The sequence below is a fragment of the Dipodomys merriami genome, unplaced genomic scaffold (genome assembly GCF_024711535.1).
Source record: "Dipodomys merriami isolate MVZ:Mamm:240054 unplaced genomic scaffold, mDipMer1.0.p SCAF_2, whole genome shotgun sequence".
In the NCBI taxonomy this organism is placed as follows: Eukaryota; Metazoa; Chordata; class Mammalia; order Rodentia; family Heteromyidae; genus Dipodomys; species Dipodomys merriami.
In genome coordinates, this window is record NW_027203381.1 from 116,508,425 (window position 1) to 116,534,216 (window position 25,792).

The following is a 25,792-nucleotide window of genomic DNA, read 5'->3' on the forward strand; positions in this document are numbered from 1 at the left end:
TTTATTTATCTATCTTTTTGTTGGTCATGGGGCTTGAACTCTGGGCCTGGGGAGCTGTCCTTCAGCTCTTCAGCTAAAGGCTAGTACTCGGCCACTTGTGTTATGGCACCACTTCCGGCTTTTTCTGTGTAAGTGGTGCTGAGGAATCGAACCCAGGGCCTCATGCATGCGAGGCAAGCGCTCTACCACTGAGCCACCTTCCCAGCCCCAGTGCCCAGCTTTGATGTGTCTTTTCTGAGTTGGAGATTCAACACAAGGCCTTATGCATGCTAGGCAAGTACTCTTCTGCCACACCCTGTGGTGTTTTGGTTTGTTTCCTGTTCGTTTTCTCTCCAGAAAGATCCTGGTCATGTTTAGATGTCAGGTGACTGTGTGCCTCAGGAGGGTGGCCCCACATTAGGACTTAGTCCTCCTGGTGATCCTGTTTTTCTTGGCAGAGATTTATGACTATGTTGACATGTGACTGTCTCTGGCCAATGAGATGTGGCAGAAAGGCCCTGAGCCAGCTGTTTCCTCCACTTCAGAGATAATGTGAAATCAAGAAACTCTTGTTTGTTTGCGTGTTGCTTTGGTCTGTAAAAGAATTTGAAGTCTGCATCTATGGTCAACATCTGAGGCATGAGAGGAAGAGAGTAGTTCAGAGTTGAAGCCCAAAGCTGGGTGCCGGTGTCTCACTCCTGTAATCCTAGCTACTCAGGAGGCTGAGATCTGAGGATTGCGGCTCAAAGCCAGCCTGGGCAGCAAAATCCGTGAGATTCTTTTTTTTTGGGGTCCAGTCTTGGGGTCTGAACTCTGGGCCTGGGTGCTGTCCCTCAGCTCTTCCGCTCAAGGCTAGCGCTCTACCACTTGAGCCACAGTGCTATTTCCGGCTTTTTTCTTTTTGCTTATGTAGTGCTGAGGAATCGAACCCAGGGCCTCATGCATGCAAGGCAAGTGCCCTACCGCTGAGCCACCTTCCCAGGCCCTCCGTGAGATTCTTATCTCCAATAAACCACCAGAAAACCAGAAGTGGCACTATGGCTCAAGTGGTAGAGCGCTTGCCTTGAGCTAAAGTGCTGAGGGACAATGCTCAGGCCCAAAGTTCAAGCTTCATGACCAACCAAAAAAAAAAGTTGAAGTCCACCCTTGCCAGCACATAGGCATGAACAAGCCTGGGTCTTTTGGGAGAATTCTGGGGCCCTTTGCGTAAATCCAAGACAGAACCCTTCTCCTCTGGACTGGGTGTCTTGGCCTGGTTGGGTGCCAAGCCCTGGAGGGTGTGTTTGTTACCATGCTGGCCTCTGCTCACTCCATGCCAGCTCATCTTCCCCACCCCAAGGTGTGATGGCCACAGTGTCTCCTGACACTGTCAGACGTCCCGTAGTGACAGTTAGCCCAGTTGAGAGCCGCTGCCCTCGACTCTGGGTTTGAAAAGCAGAATGTTTTCTTCATTTAACCCCATGTGGTTCATTGGGCACTTCTCTGCCACCCTGGATCCCCCGAATGATGGAGCTGAGCCCGTCCCTGTCCAAGCTTGGCTCTTGCCAGTCAAAGTATTTTCATGTCCTCAGAAAAGACAGGCAGTCCCTGCCCTTGCCATCTGCACTGAAGTGGCTGCTGGCTGGGTCCAAGACTTTCACTAAATAATGGCAGAGGCTGCCAGGCGCTGGTGCATTCCTAGCCTGTAATCCTAGCTGAGCTCTGAGGATTGTGGTTCAAAACCAGCCTGGGCAGGAAAGTCCGTGAGACTCTTATCTTCAATAAACCACCAGAAAACTGCAAGTGATGCTGTGGCTCAAGGGGTAGAATGCTAGCCTTGAGATGATCAGCTCTGGGAGCACCCAGGCCCAGAGTTCAAGCCCCACGACTAATAATAATAATAGTAATAGTAATAATAATAATGGCAGAGGCTGCTAGCATTCCAAGCACAGAACCTTCACCGCATTTCTGAGGAGGTCATGTTCTGCCTGCGCTCCCTCTTAATCCAGCCACGGGGCTCTGCTCTTTGTTCTGAAACCAAGTTTTCGAGCCAATGGTATGTTGGGCTTGGCTTTTTCTGGAGGAAGCCCAGCTTTCATGTCCTTGTAACACTTCCTGTGCAGCCACCCAGGGCTGGTTCCTGTACAGTCTTGGTCCTGTGCAGATGGCTTGTTTCCAGGACAGGGAAGCCTCACTGGACCAGATAAGCAAGAGCTATCAACCCAGTGATGAAGAGCAGTGCCCTTCTCAGCCTGGTGTTTTTGCTGGCTGGTCTGTCCCCAGCTGTTCATTGAGTAACCCATATACATTTCAGGTATGGGGCATCTTGGGTACTGGAAGGAACCAGAACATTCTGGGAGCTTTGCCCCAAGTTCTAGAAACTGTTCAGTTCCAGCACTGAGGATTGATATTTAGTTTCAAAGACCTCCAGACAAAGGTGTTGTGGAGGAAGAGATAACACTCAGTCCTAGTAGACTGGAGTATGTCAGCTCTCTTCTTCGGGGTGTGATTCTTTGGAAGAATACTGAGTTCTACTGGTAGAACTTTTGGGGGCTGAAGTCTGTCTGGGATTTGTAATGAGACTCTTGTTTTCCAAATGTTCTTTCTTCTCTCCTAGCTCTGACTTTATGAAGTTGTGTTCCATATGTGTTAGAGCTGTGTTGTTGGTTAAGTCTGTCATTTGTATATAGATTAAAATATGTTTGAAAGACAGGAAACTGATTCCTTGCCTGGTACCTATACACCAGTTGGACCTCTGACATATGATCGTACATCCTTGTACACACGATTGTACATCCACACATATATCTGTGTTCACTGCATTGCAAGCTTTAGGCAACCTTCAGGTTGTGTGTGCTACATCTTCCCTCTTCCCACCACTTATCACTTCTGAACCTATTAGTTCTTTAACCTTGAAATAGAAATCATACCCCTCAAATGCACACACACACATACATGTCTGCGAGTCATGCATGCTTTCCTCGGTGAGCCCCTGTAATATGCTTGTCCCCTCTTCTGTTCAGACCATGACCCTCCATACCTGGTTCCATTGGGCCTCTATTGATTGAAGAAGACACTGATGCTTAGCCACGTGCTGGAGGCTTCACAGTGCAGACTGCCTTTCCTTTCCATGTTCTAGCCCAACCAGAACCTCTGCAAAGCCCATGTTCCCCGGGGATGGGTGAGTGGCCATCAGGAGAACTCCAGGCCTGTGTAGTATGTGAGTCTAGAAACAAGTAGCACTGCAGAGCCTTGCAGTCATCCAGAGTTGCTTTGTGAGAAGGTGGGAAAACATCAGTGGGCAGATTAAGTGGCTTTAATACTCTAAATGCAGTAAACTCAGGAGTGGTGTTTGCTTGTAAGCTGTGGCTTGCTGGCTGTGAGGTATAACAGGTGTTAGGATGTGTTTTAGGAAGTAGTTTTGTGCTGTGTCGTACACAATCCTGTAATCCGAGCACTTGGGAGGCTGAGACAGAGGGTCATGAGTTTGAGGCTTACAGTGAGACTCTTTTTCAAGAGGAAAATTGTATTGAGTAGATTCCTAAGTCAACTTGAAATCATTGTAGCCACAAGACCTGGCACACCCTGCGTGGTTGAAGGGCCTGTGACTCACAACTGTGAGTCTGTGCATATAGAGTGTGTGTGTGTGCATGTGTTTGTGTGATAGGGGATGTGTGCATATGTGTGCATTTTGTGTGCTGAGGTGGGTGTGCCTGTGAGTGTGCTCTTGTATATACATATGCTATGTGTGCACATGTAGGGTTTAGACCCATTCATTTGCAGGTGTAGTGTGTGTGTGTGTGTGTGTGTGTGTGTGTGTGTGTGTGTGTGTGTGTGTGTGTGTGTGTGTGTGTGTGTGTGTGTGTGTGTGTGTGTGTGTGTGTGTGTGTGTGTGTGTTGGGCCTGTGTTCAGCATTGATCCTGCTGCAGGAATGGAAATGGACTGGTGACAGCATGTTTATGTGGAGCAAACAGTAGCTCAGAACACTCAGGGACAGGCTCAGAGAGGGAGCCCGCCTCGGCCTGGTCTGGTGGTTCTGAGTCTGTGTGCCCTTCTTCACTCCCCTCCGCTGGCTTTCCCAGCTGCTCGTCCCAGGAGAGATGGGCTAGAACATTCCCTCCCAGACAGACAGACAGACAGAGCCAACTCTGGATAAACAGTGAGGCTGTGAGTGCCAGCGGCGCAGCCAGTATACTGGTGGCTGACCACACCCTCTGCCTTTGTTTACCCCACCCCAGCAGCAGGGCAGGCCAGGAGAGCAGGTCAGCTCAGTTAGAGCAAGCCTGTGTAAGAGAACAAGAGGACAGCTGGCTTAACGTGAGAAGGCAGTTTGAGGAACATTTCCAAATGTGTGTCTCTAAGCCCACACACGTGGTCTAACCCACGTGTCTGCAGCTTTTCTGCTATGCAGCCCAGCAGGGATAGGGTTGGTGACCGAAGCCCACTGCAGACACTGCTGCTGACCATCCGGGGCATGGCTCAGGGAGGGTGCAGAGCCCTCTGCCTGCAGGTGGCACTATATCAGCTGATGACCCTATTCAGAAGGCAGCTTCCTGTTTGTGTAGAATTGTGACAGTTAAACAAAGGCCACCTATGGGACCAAGGCCTGCAATACTCCCAGAGGCCTGGCCAGTGTGCCCTTTCTCTACCTTGCCTCTTGCAGACGCCACTTCCCAGCCCCCAAGTCAGGTAAAGCCTGATGCTTACTGCCATCAGAACTGTGCTAAGTCCTGGCCAGTTTGTTCTTACTCAGTGTCTTCTCCTCTCTCATTCTGTCTAAAGGGCACGGTTGGTGTCCCTTGGCAAGGAGGTCACTTGAGTGTTGAACTTTGTGCCTGCCGCCTGACCAGTATGACTCACTGAAATATCTTACAGTTTCATTATAACACAAAATGAGCATCCTTAATGGATGACAGACTTACAGAAGGAAGCCATGCTGGCTCTATGTCGGGATGGTACATGTTCCTTATTTGCTGGTTGAAAGGTGTGATTGAGGTTGGCTTGCCTACAGTTCCCTGTAGACAGCATCTGGAGGTCTGCGAAAGCAGGTTAGCACTGTCCCTTCTGGGAACTTTTCAAGGAAATATTTTGCTACGTTTATTTAAAAACAAACCACAACTCCTCACCCTTCCCTCTCATATTGTTAAATTATCTTTGCTTAGAACATTTTTACTCAGTGGTAAAACACATAGCCTAAAATTTATCACTTTAAACATTTTTATGCATATTAAATTACTGGAGTTGGTGGTCTGCCTTTCTAAATCAGTTTGTGTTCTGGGGAATATCATCCTGTCAGTTTGTATAATGTCGAAGGAAAACATGGCAGAGATGTTTCCTTGGAACCAAACTTTCTTGGCTTCTAGTTTAATTTTTTTCAGACTTATATTTTATAATTATATCTTTTTCATTTATTGATTGATTTACTTGCTTATTTATTTACTGATTATTGCTGGGGATCCAGCCCAGGGCCTTGTGCGTGCTGATAAGCACATACATACACTGACCTACACTTTTAGCCCCTACTATTTTAAGGTCAGCCTATGAGCCTATGACTGTAATGTGGTCACAAATACTGTCCTTATCTCAATGATAGCTCGGGGAATGCTTTTAGATTAGTACAGTCCCCGAGTGAAATGATAGGCAGTTTAATTTCCTGTTAATCCCAGTGTTTTCCTTCCCATAATGCACGTTGAAAACGTGGCCATTTGTCTCAGTTCACCTCCTTCTCTGAGAGATTTGTCCTTTGCTTTAGAATACTTAGAATATCCCCTAAACTATAAATAGCTAAGCTTATGAGCCAGCCAGTTTGGGTTTCTGTTTCCTGAAAAGCCACGCCCACACATGGATCTGCCCGAGACGTATTTGCTGATTTTTTTGTCAGACTTCTTGACTGGAGGCTGGAAAGGGAAAGACAGATGCTGGTGGCCTACCTACCAGGATGCCAGCATTGGCAGCTCTCTGGGAGGAGGGAGGGCAGGAGGGAAGGCCTGAGAAGAGAAGCTGGCTTGTCACTGGCTTGTCACAGGGGACGCTCATATAAGAGGAGCCATACAATGTCTGTTGTGACTGACTGTCCTCAGGGTGTACCCTGTTAGCATGTGTCAGAACTGCCTTTCTCTTTAAGGTTGAATACCATTCCACTGTGTGTTGGTACCATGTTGGTATATTCATTCATTTTTGGACACCTGGGTGGTTTCTACGTGGGGAGGATGGGAACGAGTCCTTCTCCCGCCCACCCCCCAGCCCCCACAAGTGGGGTTGCAGAGTCATATGCTAATTGGATATGCTTAGTCTTTGGAGGTGTCACCACACTGGCTGTACCATTGTGTCCCCACAGTGTTGAGTATTGGCAGACTTAATCTCCCCTCAGAGAAGCACTGGCCTCCCCTCCCCCCAGTGTCTTTAGATGATCTTCTAGTGACTGAGGGCATGAGGCCTGATGGCTCACAGGCAGAGGGGGTTTCTTTCTTTCCTCTCCTCTCCTCTCCTCTCCTTTTCTTTTCTTTTCTTTTCTTTTCTTCTGAGATCCTCAGATCTGAGTAGCTAGGATTACAGGTGTAAGCCACCGGCACCCGGCTGTAATTGCATTTCTATCAGAAGAGGTATTGGTAAAGGTGGAGAAGGTCATGCCAGGGCAGCAGACAAGCCCCGAATCTCAGTGACTTTGCAACGTACTTTAGTTCTGGCTCTGCAGTTTCTCAGAGCCCCAGGTCGGGAAGGATTTCATTTCTACCTCTATTTCATGGTCTTAGAGGCAGGAGAAAGGACTTGCCAGCTTCAGGTGACTCGGGTAGTTCCACTGATCTCATGGCCAAAGTAAGTTACCATCCTGGGGTCGGTCAAAAGGCAGAATGAAGGGATGGGCTCCCGCTTTGTACAGGTGAAGGGGCAACGTGACCATGTTCTCAGTGAGCCTTGGGTGGCGCAAGTAGGATTTCAAGCTGAGTCTTCAGGACTCAGTTGATACGCAGAAGCGGTGATGGTGATGGTGGTAGGCCTGGCAGTTCTGCCTGCTCCTGTGTACCGTGTGCAGCCTCTGCCTTCACACCGCCTGCTGCACGCTGTACCTCCCACCTGGTTCTTGTCCTCTCCTACAGTTTGTGGCCTCCTCCTCCATTCTTCCTCTCCCCCATCTCTCTCTTTTTTTGGGGGGGGGGAGTGGTCGTGGGACTTGAATTCAGGGCCTGGGTGCTGTCTCTGAGTTCAAATTTCATTCAAGTGCTTTGCCACTTTGAGCCACAATGCCACTTCTGGTTTTCTGCTGGTTAATTGGAGGTAAGAGTCTCAGGGACTTTCCCGCCTAAGCTGGCTTCAAACTATGATCCTCAGATCTCAGTCTCCTCAGTAGCTAGCATTACAGAGCCACCAGCACCCAGCCCTGTTTCTCTTTTTATGTGAGTACATTATTCAAGTCATTTTGTGGGCTTTCTCTTTGTTTCTGTATAAATAACATTTTAAGATATTCCTTGGCCGGGTGCTGGTGGCTCGCACCTGTAATCCTAGTTACTCAGGAGGCTGAGATTTGAGGATCATGGTTCAAAGCCAGCCCGGGCAGGAAAGGGAGACTCTTATCTTCAGTAATCCACCAGAAAATCGGAAGTGGCTCTGTGGCTCAAGTGGTAGAGCACTCGCCTTGAGCTGAAGGGCTGAGGGGACAGCGCTCAGGCCCAGAGTTCAAGCCCCACAACCAACAAAAAGAAGAAGAAGAGGAGGAGGAGGAGGGAGAGGAAGAAGAGGAAGAAGAAGGAGGAGGAGGAGGAGGAGGAGAAGATGTAGGCCTTTGGTCCTGGACCAGTGCTCCTGACCCATGGATGGAATGCATTGGCACAGTAAAGGTTCCAGACCACCTGCTTCCTTTCAGGCAGTGTGCAAAGTGCTGAAGACAGCAGAGATGCACAAGATAAGCCCCTCAAGCTGCACAGAGGAGTTGTGGCCCCCTTGAGCTGTGCAGAGGCCAGTCTGGGGGTTCTTCCGTCTCCCTGCAGTGGGGAGGTGCCCGCTAACTCCACACGGGGGGCTGCTGAGCGTTCATGCAGAAGACACCGATTGTTCTGTGTTGTGGCGGTGTTTGGAGCTGGGGAATTGAAATAATGGGGCAGACAGGAGCCAGGCTGCGGAGGCCTTTTTACCCCATGCCCTGAGTGCATCCCCATACGTGGGAATGCTGTGTTACGGAGTCATTGGGAGCATCCTGCCACAGTGGTCTCAGTGATTGCACAACGCCACGGGAGGACGCCTCCTCCCCCCTGGTACTGGGGCAGGGGCTGTCACTGAGCTGTTCGCAGCCCAAGAACAGCTTTGGTCTTTCCGTTACCTTGGCTTGGTCTTGGCTCCAGCTAGTACCAAAAGGGTTTTCATACGTGTCCTGTGTCCTGTCCTGCACATAAAGCCTTGCCCACCAAGGAATACTGGTGTTCCATCCCAACAGGGGTCCCGGGGTCCCTCTTTGCACCATCCAGGAAGGACCCCTCCTCAGAGCCCCCTGGCTGGGAGAAGGAGGAGATAAGTCAGACTTCTTCTCTCTGGCAAACATCTGGAGCCTTCCATGGCACACACGCCAACCTCTTATCAGGAAGAGCTTTTCTGCTCTGATGTAGTGCATGTTCTATGCGTGGGTTCCAAGGTGTTGCCAAGAGCAGTCACTGATGCTTGCCTCCTTTCCAGCCTGGGCCCTCTGGGTCTTTGTCCTGCACGCCTCTTTCTTCCAACGGTCCAGGGGGCTTCTGACCTGGGAGGTTTGCTTGCGCTCTGGGTCACACCGCGGCCTTCATCCCATGTTTTTCCTTGTTCTGCAGGCACTTCAGAGCAACCTGAAGTATTCCTTGTTGCCAAGACGCCTCATTATCAGCAAGAGATTAGCTCAGTGTTTGCACCCTGCCCTACCCAGTGGTGTACATTTAAAAGCCCTAGAAACCTATGAGATTATCTTTAAAATCGTGGGGACCAAATGGCTGGCCAAGGACTTGTTCCTGTACAGGTACGGTGACTTCTCCACTGGAATACTTTTTATTACCTGAGTAATCCACGTTTCAGTTCACGAGATTCGAGAATGTTCAACAGGCCAGCATGGCAGGAGGGGAGCATGGCACAAATTAGTCACAAAACCCACACAGGGGGGTCACCTTGGGGAAAGGCCATGTCCAGCTTATGAAGAAAACCCGTATGTGCATACAGCTTGGTGCCTGCTCTTTAAATAATGGTGTCTTATGACCATCTCCTGTTAAACGTGAATCTGTGTCGCCAGCTCAAATGGCAGTCCTGCTCTTCATAAGTCCCTTCTGGGGATGGGGTGGGCATCAGGCATCAGTGGCATGACTTGTCCAGCATGTACCAGGCCCTGGGTTCCATCCCCAGCACCAGTGAAAACACATGAGTACCAGAATCAAGAGCTCTTGCCGGGCGCTGGTGGCTCACGCCTGTAATCCTAGCTACTCAGGAGGCGAGATCTGAGGATCACAGTTCAAAGCCAGCCCGGACAGGAAAGTCCATGAGACTCTTTTGTTGTTGTTGTTGTCGGTTGTGGGCCTGAACTCTGGGCCTGGGTGCTGTCCCTCCTACGACCGACCCCCCCCCCCCCCCCAAAAAAAAAAATAAAAATAAAAAAGAGCTCTTCCTTCTGATCATCTGCAACTTCTAACCACTGTCCTGCTTTTCTTTCTATAGCTGTGGCCTATTTCCCCTCCTGGCAAATGCAGCCATGTCTGTGCGTCCAGTGCTGCTGGGCCTATATGAGAAGTACTTCCTCCCACTGCAGAAGCTGCTTCTACCCAGTCTCCAGGCTTTTCTCGTGGGCCTGCTCCCCGGTCTGGAGGAAGGCTCCGAAATCTATGACAGGTAGGCAGATGTCTAGTCCTGCGGCCACTTTTATATATAAGGTAGAAATAGAAAGAAGCCAAGACACAGGCTTTTAACAAGAGAGCTGCTTCCCATGCCTGTGGGCCCTACTTGAGGTAGCGTCTTCTCCCAGGAGCCTTGCCCTGGGAACCCTGAGATGGCATGCTTTACCCACAGAAGCGTCCTGGCTAGGGAGGGAGACTGTGATTCAGATCTCCATTATGTCCTGTCCACATTGTCTGACAAATGGCCCTGGGTCATGACAGACTTGTCCTGGGTCCCACTACCTGGACCCTGAAGGGCTGACTCTGAAAACACAGGTGAGCTGCCCCAGCACACATTGTCTTCTGTCTTCTTTGCAAGTTGGAATCCTTAACTGGGAGAGAGTGAGCAAAGGGGTGACATTGTCCAAAAAGAAATGTACTCCTTATCGGTGACTCATGTCACTGTACCCACTCCGTTCATCACTTTTACAATAACAATTTTTTTTTTTTTTGGTCGGTTGTAGGCTTGAACTCTGGGCCTGGGCACTGTCCCTGAGCTCTTCAGCTCAAAGGAGTGCTCTACCACTTTGAGCCACAGTGCCACTTCCGGTTTTCAGGTCAAGATAAGAGTATTACAAGCCGGGCGCCGGTGGCTCACGCCTGTAATCCTAGCTACTCAGGAGGCTGAGATCTGAGAATCGCGGTTCAAAGCCAGCCTGGGCAGGAAAGACCGTGAGACTCCTATCTCCAATAAACCACTAGAAAACCGGAAGTGGCGCTGTAGCTCAAGTGGTAGAGCGCTCGCCTTGAGCTGAAGAGCTGAGGGACAGCGCCCAGGCCCAGAGTTCAAGCCCCATGACCGACAAAAAAAAAAAAAAAAAGAGTATTACAGACTTTCCCCACCCAGGCTGGCTTTGAACTGTGATCTACAGATCTCAGCCTCCTGAGTAGCTAGGGTAACAGGTGTGAGACCAGTCCCCGGCAACAATAAGTATTTTAAGAAAAATGAAAGAAAAAAGAAATGGAATCCTTGCAGAGTATGAGTCTGAGCACTCAGGCAAGGGGGACAGGTGCCTCCGCTGGGTCGCTGGACATCTGTCACCACCAGCCCGCAGGTGGCTTTCAGTGCTGACAGGGAGGCGCCTCTCAAGTACAGCCCTGCCACTGCACACAGCAGAGCCCGGCCTTAGCCCTGAGCTGCTCACAGAAGGCGCTGACTGTGTGTCACGGGAGAGCTAGGTAGGCCGAGATAGGTGCAGAGCTGTGGGCCTCGGCACAGGAGCTTCTCAGAGCAGAGGTCAGCAGGTGAAGGTGCTGAGGGCAGGTGGAAGGGAAACACTGTGCCCAGATGTCTGGAATTTGCAGGCTGGCCGAGCTGGCTGGTGTTCTGAAGTGAGTGCCACCCGGCAGATACCTGGCTGTTTGCACAGGGACATCTCTGTAGTTGTAAGCCTTTGGTTTGTCCCATCAGCATTTTGTTGTGTTTTCTGGAGGACACCTTGCCCTTTCGCTGTAAAGCCGTTGATCTGCTCCCTTCTACATCCAGGCCAAGCCTGGGGGTGGAGGCAATCCCTGAGCCATGGCGACACGGCTGAGCAGAGTTTCCTGTTGGCTGGGGCACTATGCCTCTCAGTGATACGTTTGTGTTAGCAAATTTCCATTCAGTATGACAGCTGATGGGGGGAACACCGAAGGGCCAGAGAGGGCAGCAGCTCAGAACAGAAGGAGGGGCCTCCCCACCAGGACAAGTCTGTTCGTGGAGATCTAGAAGATGGGCTGAACCCCTCAGTGCTTTCATGTCTTGTTTACAGGACAGACGCCCTGCTCCTGAGACTGTCCCTGGTGGTGGGCCGGGAAGTGTTCTATACCGCCCTGTGGGGAAGCGTCCTGGCAAGCCCGTCCATTCGCCTCCCCGCCTCGCTCTTTGTGGTGGGCCACATCAACAGGGACTTGCCTGGGAAGGAGCAGAAGTACATGCTGGGGACCGACCACCGGCTCACGGTGGGTACTGCATTCTTTCCAGGGGCAGAGGGGCGGGCATGGTCTCTAATATACCATGTGTGTCACCAAGGCTGCAGAGGTGCGTCAGGGAGCAGGGGAGAGGGAGGCATTTGCTGGTGCTGAGCTCCCAACAAGAGCTGAGGCTGCATCACCGTGAGGTCAAGTCTGGCGATGGGCTTCTTTTGTAAACTCAAGCATGGAGGATCATGCGTTGGGAAAGGTGCTCATATCCACGGGGTCCTGTGGGGACTGCATGTCTTCACAGCAGTGGAGCATGCCTGGAGAGCATCTGAGCCAAACCTTGGCTGCCTGGCTTTATTGCTGGTGCTCCCCTGCTCTGTCGACCCCAGACACCACACCTGCATGCAGCGAGCCCCCATTTGTCACCCGAGCTGCTCTCGGCCCTGTTTCTTCCTCTGTGCTCTCCTCTGACTGCTCTCAAACCTAAGTGGTCAGGTTCTCCAGGTGTCAGGCTCCAGGCCCATGGCAAGAAGCTGTGTTCTCTGGCAGCTACATCCCTTCTCATGAGCTGAGAAATGCCAGCTTCCCGGAGCATTGCCTTTGCCCCATCCCTACTGCTTGTGCTTAATTAACTTACTTAATTTTATTTTATTTTATTTACCTTTCTTTCTTTCTTTCTCTTTCTTTCTTTCTCTTTCTTTCTTTCTCTTTCTTTCTTTCTTTCTTTCTTTCTTTCTTTCTTTCTTTCTTTCTTTCTTTCTTTCTTTCTTTCTTTCTTTCTCTTTCTTTCTGTCATGGAGCTTGAACTCTGGGCCTGGGCACTGTCCCTGCACTCTTCAGCTCAAAGCGAAGCTCTACCACTTGAGCCACAGCGCCACTTCCAGTTTTCTAGTAGTTTATTGCAGATAAGAGTCTCATGGACTTTTCTGCCCAGGCTAGCTTTGAACTGCAATCCTCAGATCTCAGCTTCCTGAGTAGCTAGGATTACAGGCGTGAGCCACCAGTGCCCCGCTTTTATTTACTTTTTGTTGGTTGTTGGCTTGAACTCTGGGCTGAGGCACTGTCCCTCAGCATTTCAGCTCAAGGCTAGTGCTCTACTACTTGATCCACAGAGCCACTTCCAGTTTTCTGGTGATTAATTGATAAGAGTCTCATGGACTTTCCTGCCTGGGCTGGCTTTGAATCACAATCCTCAGATCTCAGCCACCTGTAGCTAGGATTACAGTGAGCCACAGGTGACCCGCCCTCTTGTTTTTAATGGCTAGCTGTGTGTCGCCACCTGCTGGTAGACCCTCACTCTGACTTTATTTATTTATTTATTTTGGTTGTGTGGCCTGAATTCTGGGCCTGGGCGCTGTCCCTCAGCTCTTCTGCTCAAGGCTAGCACTCTAACACTTGGGCCACAGCGCCACTTGAGGCTTTTTCTGCTTATGTGGTACTGAGGAATAGAACCCCCAGGGAGGGCCTCATGCATGTGAGGAAAGCACTCTACCACTGAGCCAGCTTCCCAACCCAAGCTGAGGTTTCTTTTCAGTCTGGTCTGGGGATCACAGACTGAGATCTTTGAACCCAGCCATCTGGTCAGTTCTTCTGACCAGAGGGCAGGCGAGGTGGGCAGTTGTACATCTTTCCCAAGTCACCCAGTTTCCAGCATATAGAGCTCAAACCTCTGCCCTGAGCCTGCAGCTTGCGCTCTTCAGCGTTCACTGACGTGGTCTTAGTTAGGCCTGTACAGGGCATCCTGCAGAGGCTATTACATGTGTTTGAAGCAAACTGTTAATGCTGTTTATCACTTACAGGTAAAATCACTGTGTGCATCACTGCTGGACTCGAACGTTCTTGTGCAAAGAAATAATCTGGAAATCGTCCTGTTTTTCTTTCCATTTTATACCTGCCTGGTAAGTCACACGTGAAGATATAGACAAGTCCTGCCACTTCCCTGGGCAAAGGCTCAGGGCTTGGACGTCTGGAGCCTGTGTCAAGTACAGAACCTAAGAAGGGGCAAGTATCAAGAACTCTTGTCTACTTCATCACTCCCTTTCTCTGTCTTCACAGGATCCCAATGAGCAAGCCATCCCCCTGCTTAGATCCGACATCGTGGGCATCCTTTCAGCCGCCACCCAGACCCTGCTAAGAAGAGACATGTCTCTCAACAGAAGACTCTATGCCTGGTTACTAGGTAAGGAGCAGGAGGGCAAGGGAAAGCTGTAGTGCTGGTTTGGGGGTGTTTCATTCTTGGCGATCCAGTTCTGAATCATGCCGTGTGGAAAGACCCTGCAGTGACTAGATGCACTGGCTAGTGGAGACTGCTTCCTACACACAGCTGCGGCTCTCAGCCTTTTCTTTTAAAAAGAGAAACAAAATACTTAGATAGTGGGATATTTTGTTTTTCATTTCTGTTATTTCACTGGTCTTTGTTTGATGTTATAACTGGTAGAATGAGATGTGGCTAGGTTGTGTTTTTCTTCTTTAAAATTTCCTCTTTGGGGGTGGCTGAGTGTTGGAAGGTGGCACTGATGGAGACTCACTGTTCTGGTGAACTGCTTTGTGACATGGCATCTCCTTTATGCAGTTACTTACATAGAATTTTTAAAAATAGCTTAATTTTGAAGTAGTTAAAAAAGAGAAGTAAATGAAATTTTTTTAAATGTCATCTGGGAGCTGGGGGCATGGCGCAAACATGCACAAGGCCCTAAATTCGCATCCCCCAAACCACATTAAAACAGCAAAAGTTAGTTGAGCTGGGAAGTTGGCTCAGTGGTAGAGCGCTTGCCTTGCATGCCTGAGGCCCTGGGTTTGATTCCTCTGAGCACCACATAAGCAAAAAGAAAAAAGCCGGAAGTGGTGCTGTGGCTCAGTGGTAGAACGCCAGCCTTGAGCTGAAGAGCTGAAGGGACAGCGCCCAGGCCCAGAGTTCAGGCCCCACGACTGGACCCAAAAAAAAAGTTAGCTGAAAAGATGGAAGTTAAAAAAAAAAAATGTAGCTAATAGGGCTGGGAAGGTGGCTCAGGGGTAGAGTGCTTGCCTTGCATGCATGAGGTCCTGGGTTCGATTCCTCAGCACCACATAAGCAGAAAAAGCCAGAAGTGGTACTATGGCTCAAATGGTACAGTGCTAGCCTTGAGCTGAAGAGCTGAGGGACAGCGCCCAGGCCTAGAGTTCAGGCCCCACAACTGACCAAAAAAAAAAAAAGCATTCATTAGAAGTTTGTTGTAAAGCCAGGCATGGTGGTATGCTCCTATAATCCCAATGTTGAGAAGACAGAGGCAGGAGGATCAAGCGTTCCGGGACAGCTTATACTATATAGTGAAACCCTGTCTCAAAAGGAAGTTTACTAAGGGCTGGAGCATAGCTCAGTAGTAAAGTCTGAAGGCAGCCCAGGCAGGAAAAGTTCATGAGACTCTTATCTCCAAGTAACTACTAAAAAAGCTAGAAGTAGAGCTAAGATTACTGGTATGTGCTAAGACACTCCTGGCTGCTACTTTGTTTTTCATTTGTGAATAGAAAATTACTGGGGGAAAATGTAGCAGTCTGCATATTTTAAGATATTTAATAGTAAAAATTTGCATGTAGTGTTTAATATGCTAATGTACCTTTCTTAGCTGCTCCAAATTTGCTCTGTATGGGTTAAGCTAAAGACTAAGTAACTGATTTTCAATGAGAAAGAAACTGTTGATGTTCTGCATGAAAGCCAGAGGAATCCTGCAATCAGGAGCCAAGCTTTCCCCAGAAGAACCTGGACTCGCTGGGCGCTGGTGGCTCACGCCTGTAATCCTAGCTACTCAGGAGGCTGAGATCTGAGGATCACGGTTCAAAGCCAGCCCGGGCAGGAGAGACCGTGAGACTCCTATCTCCAATAAACCACCAGAAAACTGGAAGTGGCGCTGTAGCTCAAGTGGTAGAGCGCTCACCTTGAGCTGAAGAGCTAAGGGACAGCACCCAGGCCCAGAGTTCAAGCCCCACAACCGACCAAAAAAAAAAAAAAAAAAAAAAGAACTTGGACTCCTGGGGGACTCAGAAGTGCCCCTGATTTTGTCCCTCTCCATGTCCCCAGAATGGGAGTTGTTTTTGCTCCTTTGTCAACAGCTGTGACTTCGAAGAGAGCCTAGAGATTTCTGAAGCATTAGGGAGAAAGGACTTAATTTTGTTAATGGAAATCTGTGTGACAGCCAGGTCCTGGTGGCTAACCTGTAATCCTAGCTACTCAGGAGGCTGAGAGTTGAGGATTGTAGTCTGAAGCCAGCCTACACAGGAAAGACCATGAGATTCTTGTCTCTAGTTAACAACCCGAAAAAAGTTGGAAGCCAGGCACTGGTGACTCATGCCTGGCTGGAATCCTAAATGCTCAGGAGGCAAACTGGGGATCGCAGTTCAAAGCTAGCCTGGGCAGAAAAGTCCATGAGACTCTTATTTCCTACCACCCCCAAAAACCTGGAAGTGGAGCTGTGGCTCAAAGTGGTAGAGTGCTACCCTTGAGCACAAAAGCTCAGGGACAGTGCCCAGGCCATGATTTCGAGCCCCACAACCAACAACAACAACAAAAAAATTGGAAGTGGAGCTGTGGCTCAAGTTGTAGAGTGCTAGCCTTGAACAAAAAGAAGCTCAGGGGGCTGGGAAGGTGGCTCAGTGGTAGAGCGCTTGCCTTGGATGCATGAGGCCCTGGGTTTGATTCCTCAGCACCACATAAGCAAAAAAAAAAAGCTGGAAGTAGTGCTGTGACTCAAGTGGTAGAGCGCTAGCCTTGAGCTGAAATGCTGAGTGACAGCGCCCAGGCCCAAAGTTCAGGCCCCATGACCGGACCCCCCCCCCAAAAAAAAGCAGCTCAGGGACAGTGCCCAGGACCTGAGTTCAAGCCCCATGACCAGCACAAAAAAAAGAAGAAAACCTGTATGAAAAATACTATTTTTTGTTCAGATAAGTAAATTCATAATATTCTTAACTTGCATACTTAACTCTGGTTTATATGTATGTATATTTATGTATGTATTTGTGTATGTGCATGCACATGCACGTACATCAGACCATGAGAATTTTTCATAGTACGATGTCCTCTGACAGCACAGATTTCTTAGCAACTCACCATTTTTGTTTTTTTGTAGGTTCAGACATTAAAGGGAATACCATTGTGCCAGAATCTGAACTCTCAAGTTCTTTTGAAGATCAGTCCTCTTATTTGTTTGAAAAATACTCCAAGGATCTTTTAGTTGAGGTATGGACATTTTTTGAAAGTCAATAATCCTATTCAGGGCCTTCCTCATCATGAATTGTTTTTGGCAGTACTTGTGCTTGCTAACTAAGCAAGTGCTCTATCACTTGAGTCACACTGTCAGGCCCCTTTTGTGCTGGCTAATTTCAAGGCCAGCCTGGACTGTGATCCTCCTGTTTGAGCTTCCCTATGTAGCTGGGCTTATAACATGTGTCATGAGACCTGGCCTTGTCTTTCTCCCTGTAGCTTGAGTGCAAGCCATTGGTCAAGATGGAGTCTCAAAACCTTTCTTGTTGCCCCAGTATCTACCTTCCAAGTAGCTAGGTTTACGGGTGTCTGGCTTTTTTTTTTTCCTCCAGTATTAGGTACTCTCCCACTCGAGCCACACCTCTACCCGCTCATCTCCATCTTCAGAGGGTTTTCTTGGGTGTGGTCCTTGGCACCTGGCTTGGAGAGCTGTAGCGTATTGTGGACCAGGATTGGCTCTCTTCGAGTGTTTTATCGTTGGGAAACTGATGATGTCATACATCATCCTGTGCAGTATCCTAATGTGTGCCTTTTTGAACAACCAGAGTCTGGCTAAGATTCTGCACCAGAAGTTCTTAGATGCTGATGTGGAGGAACGTCACCATGCGTATCTGAAGCCTTTCCGTATCCTCGTCAGTCTGCTGGACAAGCCGGAAATCGGTATGGAGGGAAAAGCCCCTGCCTCTCAGGGTGGCTAGACACACAGGATCTGATTCCGGGGAATTGAAACACAGGGAGATACAATCACAGTGTGTCTGTCACTCTAACCACTGTAATTCACTTGTTTGGAATTGTAAAATTGTAAAGTCATATTGTTCAGTTCTTATCTCTGAAACTGCCTTAAGGTTTTGCTTAAAATAGTTTGGGATGTGGCTCAGTAGAAGAGTGTTTCCCTGGGATTTGATCCCCAGCCCCAGTTTAAAAACACACACACTCACATATAATTAAAAACAACTAGCCAGTCACTGGTGGCTCATGCCTGTAATCCTAGCTACTAAGGAGGCTGAGATTTGAGGATCATGGTTCAAAGCCAGCCCAGGCAGGACAATCTCCAATAAATCACCAGAAAACCAGAAGTGGCTCTGTGGCTGAAATGGGAGACTGCTAGCCTTTAGCTGAAGAGCTCAGGGACAGCATCCAGGCCCAGAGTCCAAGCCCCACAACCAACAAAACAAACAAACAAAAAACAACAACTGATTTCCCTTTGCCTGGGGAGATGGCACATGCCTGTATACTTCTATTTCCAGCGTTTAGAGGCAGAAGCAGGATAATTGTGGTTCAAAGCCATCCTAAACTACATAGTAAGACCTTGCCTTTGAGTTCATTGTACATGTTTGTGCATAAATGCCGGATGAACACAGTATTTATTTTATTTTTTGAATACATTTCTTTGTGTGTGTGGGTCGGGGTGTGCCAGTCCTGGGGATTGAACTCAGGGTCTGGGCACTGTTTATGAAGCTTCTTTTGCTCAAGGGTAGCACTTACCACTCAAGCCACAGCTCTACTTCTGACTTTTTGGAAGTTCATTGGAGATAAGAGTCTCATGGACTTTCCTGCCTAGGCTGGCTTCAAACCGTGCTCAACCTTTTAAGTAGCTAGGATTACAGGCAGGAATCCCCAGCATTCAGTGAGAGCATTTCTTTATTCCAACATCATGCTTCTCTTTTTGTTTTGTTTCTTTGAGACTGAGAGGCTTACTATGTAGCCTAGCTGGTCTCAAACTCACTATATAGCTTACGTTTGGCCCTGAACTTCTCAACTCAAGCATTATCTTCCTGCTTCAGCCTCTTGAGTGCTGGAATTACAGGCATGTGTCATCATACTAGCCCTAATGTCACCCTTCCAATGAGCTTTCTTACAAGCAAGCTTTAGGAGGTGCTACTGGCTATATTTTTGCTTTGTGACCATGAGCAAGTCACTTCTTTCACTGTGAAATGAAAGGAAATGAATTGGACTTACACACTGTTGTCCTATGAACATGGTTGAGGAAAAAGTACCTTTCTCTTCCTCTTTAATTGTGTGTGTTGGTCCTTGTTTCTTGCTATGCTTTCTTGCTCATGGCTGCCACTCCATCACTTGAGCCACTTCTCTTTAGTGTTTGGCTAGTTAATTGGATATAAGTATCTTAAATTTTTCTTCCAAGGCTGGCTTTGTACCATGATTCTCCAAGCCTCAGCCTGGAGCTGAGCCACTGCACTCGGCTTCTGCCTTACTTAAAAAATAAATAAACTCTCTAAATACCCACTCATGGTCAGACCTGACATCCAGGGCTGAGAGCTGCATGTCTTCCATCTCCATGACAGCTCAGAGGTGTCTGAGTGTTCCAGACATGCCACCTCCTGGCGGCTCTTTGCAGAGAAGAGAGTTGACATTCTGCCATGCTGATCTCTCTAGCCTGTGGGTCGAAGCCCTTCCTGGTGCACTCAGAGCATCTGCTAAGTGGCAGGGATGTGCAAGTTCAAGAGCTACAAAGGAACGAGGCACCAGTGGCTCACTCCTGTAATCCTAGCTACTCAGGAGGCTGAGATCTGAAGATCATTGTTCAAAGCTATCTCAGGCAGGAAAGTGCATGAGACTCTTTTTTTTGTTGTGGGGCCTGAACTCTGGGCCTGGGCACTGTCCATCAGCTCTTCAGCTCAAGGATAGCGCTCTACCACTTGAGCCACAGTGCCACTTCCAGCTTTTTTCTTTTTGCTTATGTGGTGCTGAGGAATCGAACCCTGGGCCTCAGGCATGCAAGGCAAGCGCTCTACCACTGAGCCACCTTCCCAGCCCCGCATGAGACTCTTATCTCCAATAAACCACCAGAAAACTGGAAGTAGTGCTGTGGCTCAAAGTGGTAGAGTGCTAGCCTTAAGCTGAAGAGCTCAGGGCAGTGTCCAGGTCCTGTGTTCAAGCCAACAAGAAAGAAAAGCTACAAATGAGCAGAGGTTGCGAATTGTGTTGAACGAGATGGCAAGGTCCTGTAGTATTTGACTGCTCTGTAATGGTAACAATGGCTGATGAGTTTTTGAGCAATTATTTTGTACCAAGTGATTGTATACGTGATGGAGTGATTGATTGCTTGATCAAGGTGCTAAGGTTTGCACCCAGGATGTTGTACATGCAACTGTCTGAGCCTCTGCCCTAGGTGTAGGCAAGTCTTTTCATGTGTAGCTCCCTACTTCCAACAACCCTGAGTGCGTTTTCTTGCACTACCCATTTTACTGGGGTAGATCCTGCTAGCTAGCCTGATGGCACTGAGGTCATTTGTCCCAAGATGGTTCCTTGTGTCACAAAGAGCTTTTCCAAGCTATGCTGCTCTGGCTGCTTTTAACCAACTCGAAGTGTGACTCCTTTGTTCTTCCAAGCCTGTCTGACACTTTAAGTACCAGCCCCCGGTACTTCTGCTGCGCTCAGCCTCCTTTCTCCACCCCCATCCACCAGAGACGGCATGAATAGATAGGTCTGAGTGTGGAGTAATGGCAGCTCCGAAAAATGGAGTTTAGCCCAGAAGGTAGAACAAGATGTATTCATGTGTTGGGAGCTTGGCATGCAAAGAAGAAATTAGCCCTTTGGAGAGATGTGTTTTATGTCAAAGCCAGGCGCCTCAGTGATCCAGGTACCTGTTCTGCCAGTTGGGCTCCAGGTTATGTTTCTCAAGGAATGAATGTCAGCATTGCTCAGTCATAATCATTGTTAATGGGCTCTGCCTGATGGCCATCTTGACTGAGGCAAACGAGCAGGCGATTCAGAAAGAGAGCACAGAGCGGATGGTCACTCAGTCATGACCATTTCTTCACTGGCTGGACTTTAGCCTCTATTAAGTGCAGTGACCAAACTGCCTTTGTTTTATGTAAAGCAGTTGACTTGTACTCCTAGTGCTCCATGCCTCCATTGGTGGCTGGTCGTGGCCTGGCTGCCCCTTGTGACTCTGTCCCTTGCTTTCTGCCTCCCATTGAGGCACACAGACACTAGTCTGCTTTAAAAAAATAATAGTAAGTGGGCTGGGAAGGTGGCTAAGTGGTACAGTGCTGGCCCCGCATGCAGGAGGCCCTGGGTTTGATTCCTCAGCACCACATAAGCAGAAAGAAGCCAAGTAGTGCTGTGGCCCAGAGTTCAGGCCCCACGACCGGACCCAAAAAAATAAAAATTAAAAAAAAAAAAAGACTAGGATTCCTTTTTTTTTTTTTTTTAAGGTTACTGTTTTACTTTTTTGTTGGTTGTGGGGCCTGAACTCTGGGTCTGGGCGCTGTCCTTAGCTCTTCAGCACAAGGCTAGCGTTCTACCACTTGAGCCACAGCACCACTTCCTGCTTTTTCTGCTTATGTGGTGCCGAGGAAATGAATCCAGGGCCTCCCTCATGCATGCAAGGCAAGCACTCTACTACTGAGCCACCTTCCCAGCCCCAAGACTAGTATTCTTAAAGGCATATGTTTTGATTTTGAGAAAAGTATAAAATAGGAGATTAAAGCTAGGTGCAGTGGCTTAAGTCTGTAATCCTAGCTACTTGGGAGGTGGGGATCAAAAAGTCAACAGTTAGAAGCCAGCCAGGTAAAAGGAAGGTCTCAAGATTCCATCTCAACCAGTGTGGCTGTGCATGGTGGCACATTCCTGTCATCCTAGCTACAGGAGAATCACAATGGCTGGGCACAGTGATGTGTGCCTCTCATCCCCCATGAGGAAAGCACAGGTAGGAGGATTGGGGTGCAGGCCAGCCGGGGCCAAAAGCAATATCCTATCTGAAATAACCAGTGGAAAAAGGAACTAGAGACGTGGCTCGTGTGGCAAAGTGTCTGCCTAGCAAGCCCAAGTCATGAGTTCAAGTCCCAGTACCAAAGGAAAAAAAGAGGTAACTACAGGGGCTGGGAGTGTAGCTCAGTGTTACTTAGTGTGTGCAAGGCCCCACATTCCATCCCCAGCACTGCAGAAAGGAAAGAGTATCTGAATCTGCTGACTGCTTTATGCACAGCGGTGTTGGCAGCAGGGTAATATCCTGTGAGTGGACATGCCTTCATCCCTCTGGACGTGTGGGCTAAGAGCTGTCCCCCAGCGGCCTGGCCCTGAGTGTGTACCTCGGGACTCCCCTGCCCGACACTGTCAGACCAGCAAGGACGCCTCTCACAGCTGGTGCAATTCTTTGTGGGTCTTTATGATCTTTTCAGGCTTGGAGTTACTTGTTTTATGTTCTCATCCATAATGAAAACGCAAGCGTGAGGATGGTGCCCTCACGTGTACACGTTTCTGTGGAGTAGTATGTATGCCTGGCCTGGCAGGTTGTCACTGGAACATGTAGCATATAGTTACACTGGCTTGACCTCTCCGAGCCTCGGTCTCCTGTGTGTCATCAGGGGTAACAATATGGTCTCTGCTCACATGGCTATGTAGCAGACTCAGCCATTCCTAGCTGTGAAATGCCAGCAGCAGGGTCCAGCGCATAGTGAGCTCTGTAGAAGCATGGGTCATTTTCATGAAGGTTGTTCTCTAGCTAACGTTGTTGCTATCCTAGCAGTATGTTTCTGTGCATTAGGAGTGCATAAAAGGCCTTATTTATGAGGTGGGGGGGGGTGTGGGGGTGTGAGTGTGTGAGATGAGTGTCTTGGTTGATGTTACAGTGGATTTTTAGTCCTCCTCTGACCATTTTCCTTTTGATTTCAGGGCCTCAGGTGGTTGAGAATTTGTTTCTCGAAGTCATCAGAGCCTTTTATTCTTACTGTAGAGATGCCCTTGGCTCCGACCTTAAACTTAGCTACACTCAGAGTGGAAATCTGTTGCTAAGGTATGATATGGATATGGCCTCTGATGTCACAGGCTTCCCTTGGTGCCACAGTTGTTTTTGTTCACTCTCCCTCCCCCTCCCCCCCACACTGCCGGGGGGCTTGAAGTCAGGGTCTTATACTCTTGCTTACTTTGTGTGTGTGTGTGTGTGTGTGTGTGTGTGTGTGTGCTGATTTTGAGGCTTGAACTCAGGGCCTAGTTGCTATCCTTGAGCTTTTTTTGTTGTTGTTGTTAGTCATGGGGCTTGAACTCTGGGCCTGAACAACACTGTCCTTCAGCTCTAAGGCTAGTACTCTACCACTTGAGCCACAGCGCCACTTCCAGATTTCTGAGTGGTTTATTGGAGATAAGAGTCTCACAGACTTTCCCGCCCGGGCTGGCTTTGAATCTCAATCTTCAGCTCTCAGTCTTTTGAGTAGCTAGGATTACAGGTATGAGACACTGGCACGTGGCTCAAGACTAGCACCCTACCACTTGAGCCACAGGGTCACTCCTGGTTTGTTGGTGGTTAACTAGAGACTCTTATCTTTAGCCCTTTAGCCCTCTCTCTGCCTAGGCTGGCTTTGAACCACACAATCGTTAGATCTCAGCCTCCAAGTCGCTAGGATTACAGGCAAGAGCCACTGGTGTCTGGCTTTGCTTAACTTTTTTGCCCAAGGCTGGCACCCTACTACTTGACCCTTACCTCTATTCTGGCTGTTTTTGGTTGATTGGAGATAAGAGTCTCCCAATCTTGCAAAAATAACATGCACAAAAAAGAGCTAGAGGTATTTATAGCTCAGCAGTAGTTCACCTGGTAGCAAGTATTCAAACTCCAGTACTGCCAAAAGAGATTTTTTTGTTTTTCGGATTTTGTTTTGTTTTCAGCTAAGGACTGAAAAGGGATATAGTTCAGTAGTAGAACATTTACCCAGCATGTGTAAAGCCCTGGATTTGACCTAAATTTTTCTGTCAAGTCATTGTTGTGCCCATGTTATTCCACTAATAGAGTATCTAAATTCCCTATAGTTGGACTAAAGCTGGGTTTTTTGTTGTTGTTTTTCAGTCATGGAGCTTGAACTGGGCCTAGATACTGTCCCTGAGCTCTTCACCTCAAGGCTAGAGCTCCACCACTTGAGCCACAGCACCCACTTCTGACTTTTTCTGTGTTTGTGGTGCTGAGGAATTGAACCCAAGGCCTCATGCTAGTGAGGCAAGCACTCTATCACTAAGCCAACTTCTCAGCCCTAAAGCTGTTTTCTATACCAAATTATTTTACAGTAGCTCTTGCACTTATTTCTAGGAGAAAGTGTCAGTATAAATATTGTTTAATATGGCATTATGCAAATAAGATAGTAATATTTTTATCTCTAGCATCTCTGGAAATAAGCTGTAAATGGTAAAATGATCTACAGACTTTCAGACAGTGTTTTCGTAACTCGGGTTTTTCAGGAATACTGATTTGTCTTACAGTACAATCAAAGAAAACAGAAATGCCTCTGAGATCGTGAAGACGGTGAATCTGCTCATCTCATCCCTGAGCACTGACTTCGTCTGGGATTATATGACAAGGTGTTTTGAGGCATGCTTCAGGTAAGTTGAGGGTGGGCACACTTGGGAAGGGAGAGCAGGTGTGACTATTCTGTAGCTGTTTGGAAGGGCCCAATTATCACTGGCTTTGTTGGTTCACACCTATAATCCTAGCTACTCAGGAGACTGAGATCTGAGGATCACAGTTGAAAGCCAGCCTGGGAAGACAAGTCTGAGCCCTTATCTCCAATTAATGGGCCAAAAGCTAGAAGTGCATATGTGGCTCAAGTGGTAGAGAACCAACCTTGAGCAAAAAAATTAACTGACAAGTTTCTAGGTCCTGAGTTCAAGCCCCAGGACCAGGACAAAAAGTACAAGGTGGGGGAGGGGGTTGCCAATTATACATAAGCAGCTGAAGCCAGCGGTCTCTTCTGCTCTTAGAAGTTTAGCTGAAACAGAATTGGAAAGAATTTGCATATGATTTTAATAGAACAAAGAACATATGCAGTAAAAAGATACACACCATCTTTGCCATCCTGTGGCTTTTCTGTTATTTATTAAAGTCTAGCTTTAGAAAACCATCTGTAATTTCCAGTAAGGCTCATCAAATCAGCTCCACCACACAGTTCTCTGAGAAGCTTAGTGTACTTAACACAGCTCTGTCTGGTGACTCTGGTCTGGGTGGAGTGTTTTGAACATTTACGTCTTCTTAACTTATTACTGAAATTTAGTATGTAGCTGCTAAGATCAGAGTATTAATGATTTAAGCTACTGTAATCAGCTTTACTGTCCCTGTTAATCTGAGGGTGAATTGCAGGACCTCAGAGCTGTGCTTGAGGCTCACTCAAGGAGCAGGCTTTCTGCGAGCAGCCTTTCCCCCTTGCATTTTCTTTACTGGAGGAACGTCCTGAGGGGCATGCCCTAGACCTTCCTTCTTGTCAGTCCACACTGGAGCTTGGCCTTCTCCCTGTACTCCACAAGCCTGTAGCTGCTGTAATTGAAGCTTCCCCTATAAACACTTGGGTGTGTCCTGGGCTGCAAAGCCTGACTTTAATTCTTGGTTTTCATGCTTTTGATGTGTAAGAAGGCTAGAGCCCAAAAACATGAAGTTTCTTGTCCAACATTGCATAGCAACTTGATCACAGCAGAAGTTAGAATGTAGCCTGACTTAGGAGTCTCTCTTCCCAGCTGCTGTTTGGTGCTTTTCTGCTTCCCTCAGCATTAGGCTTAAAGCGCTTTGCTCCTATGCTGAATTTTGTTTATTATCATTGTATCTATGGGCAACAGCAAGAACGTGATACTGAAGTCAATGCTTTGGTCAGCAAAAGAGAAAAAAAATGATGCTGGGGCTGGAAGGTGGCTCAGTGGTAGAGCGCTTGCCTTGCATGCCAGAGGCCCTGGGTTCCATTCCTCAGCACCACATAAGAAAAAAGAAAAAAGCTGGAAGTGGCGCTGTGGCTCAAGCGGTAGAGTGCTAGCCTTGAGCTGAAGAGCTGAGGGACAGTGCCCAGGCCCAGAGTTCAGGCCCACAACCGGACCCCCCCCCAAAAAAAA

General features: G+C 48.3%; 1 protein-coding gene across 2 annotated transcripts in view; it reads left to right on the plus strand.

Annotated features, from left to right (window-relative positions):
* Dop1b (DOP1 leucine zipper like protein B) overlaps nucleotides 1–25,792 on the plus strand; it is a 95,281-nt gene that overhangs the window by 23,494 nt on the left and 45,995 nt on the right. For both annotated transcript variants that reach the window (XM_070030650.1, XM_070030651.1), the window contains exons 3-11: nucleotides 8,755–8,936; nucleotides 9,623–9,793; nucleotides 11,589–11,778; nucleotides 13,539–13,637; nucleotides 13,795–13,918; nucleotides 16,839–16,948; nucleotides 17,518–17,632; nucleotides 22,610–22,730; nucleotides 24,182–24,301. In XM_070030650.1, the coding sequence (XP_069886751.1) occupies nucleotides 8,755–8,936; nucleotides 9,623–9,793; nucleotides 11,589–11,778; nucleotides 13,539–13,637; nucleotides 13,795–13,918; nucleotides 16,839–16,948; nucleotides 17,518–17,632; nucleotides 22,610–22,730; nucleotides 24,182–24,301 (1,232 nt within the window). The remainder of the gene's footprint in view (nucleotides 1–8,754; nucleotides 8,937–9,622; nucleotides 9,794–11,588; nucleotides 11,779–13,538; nucleotides 13,638–13,794; nucleotides 13,919–16,838; nucleotides 16,949–17,517; nucleotides 17,633–22,609; nucleotides 22,731–24,181; nucleotides 24,302–25,792) is intronic.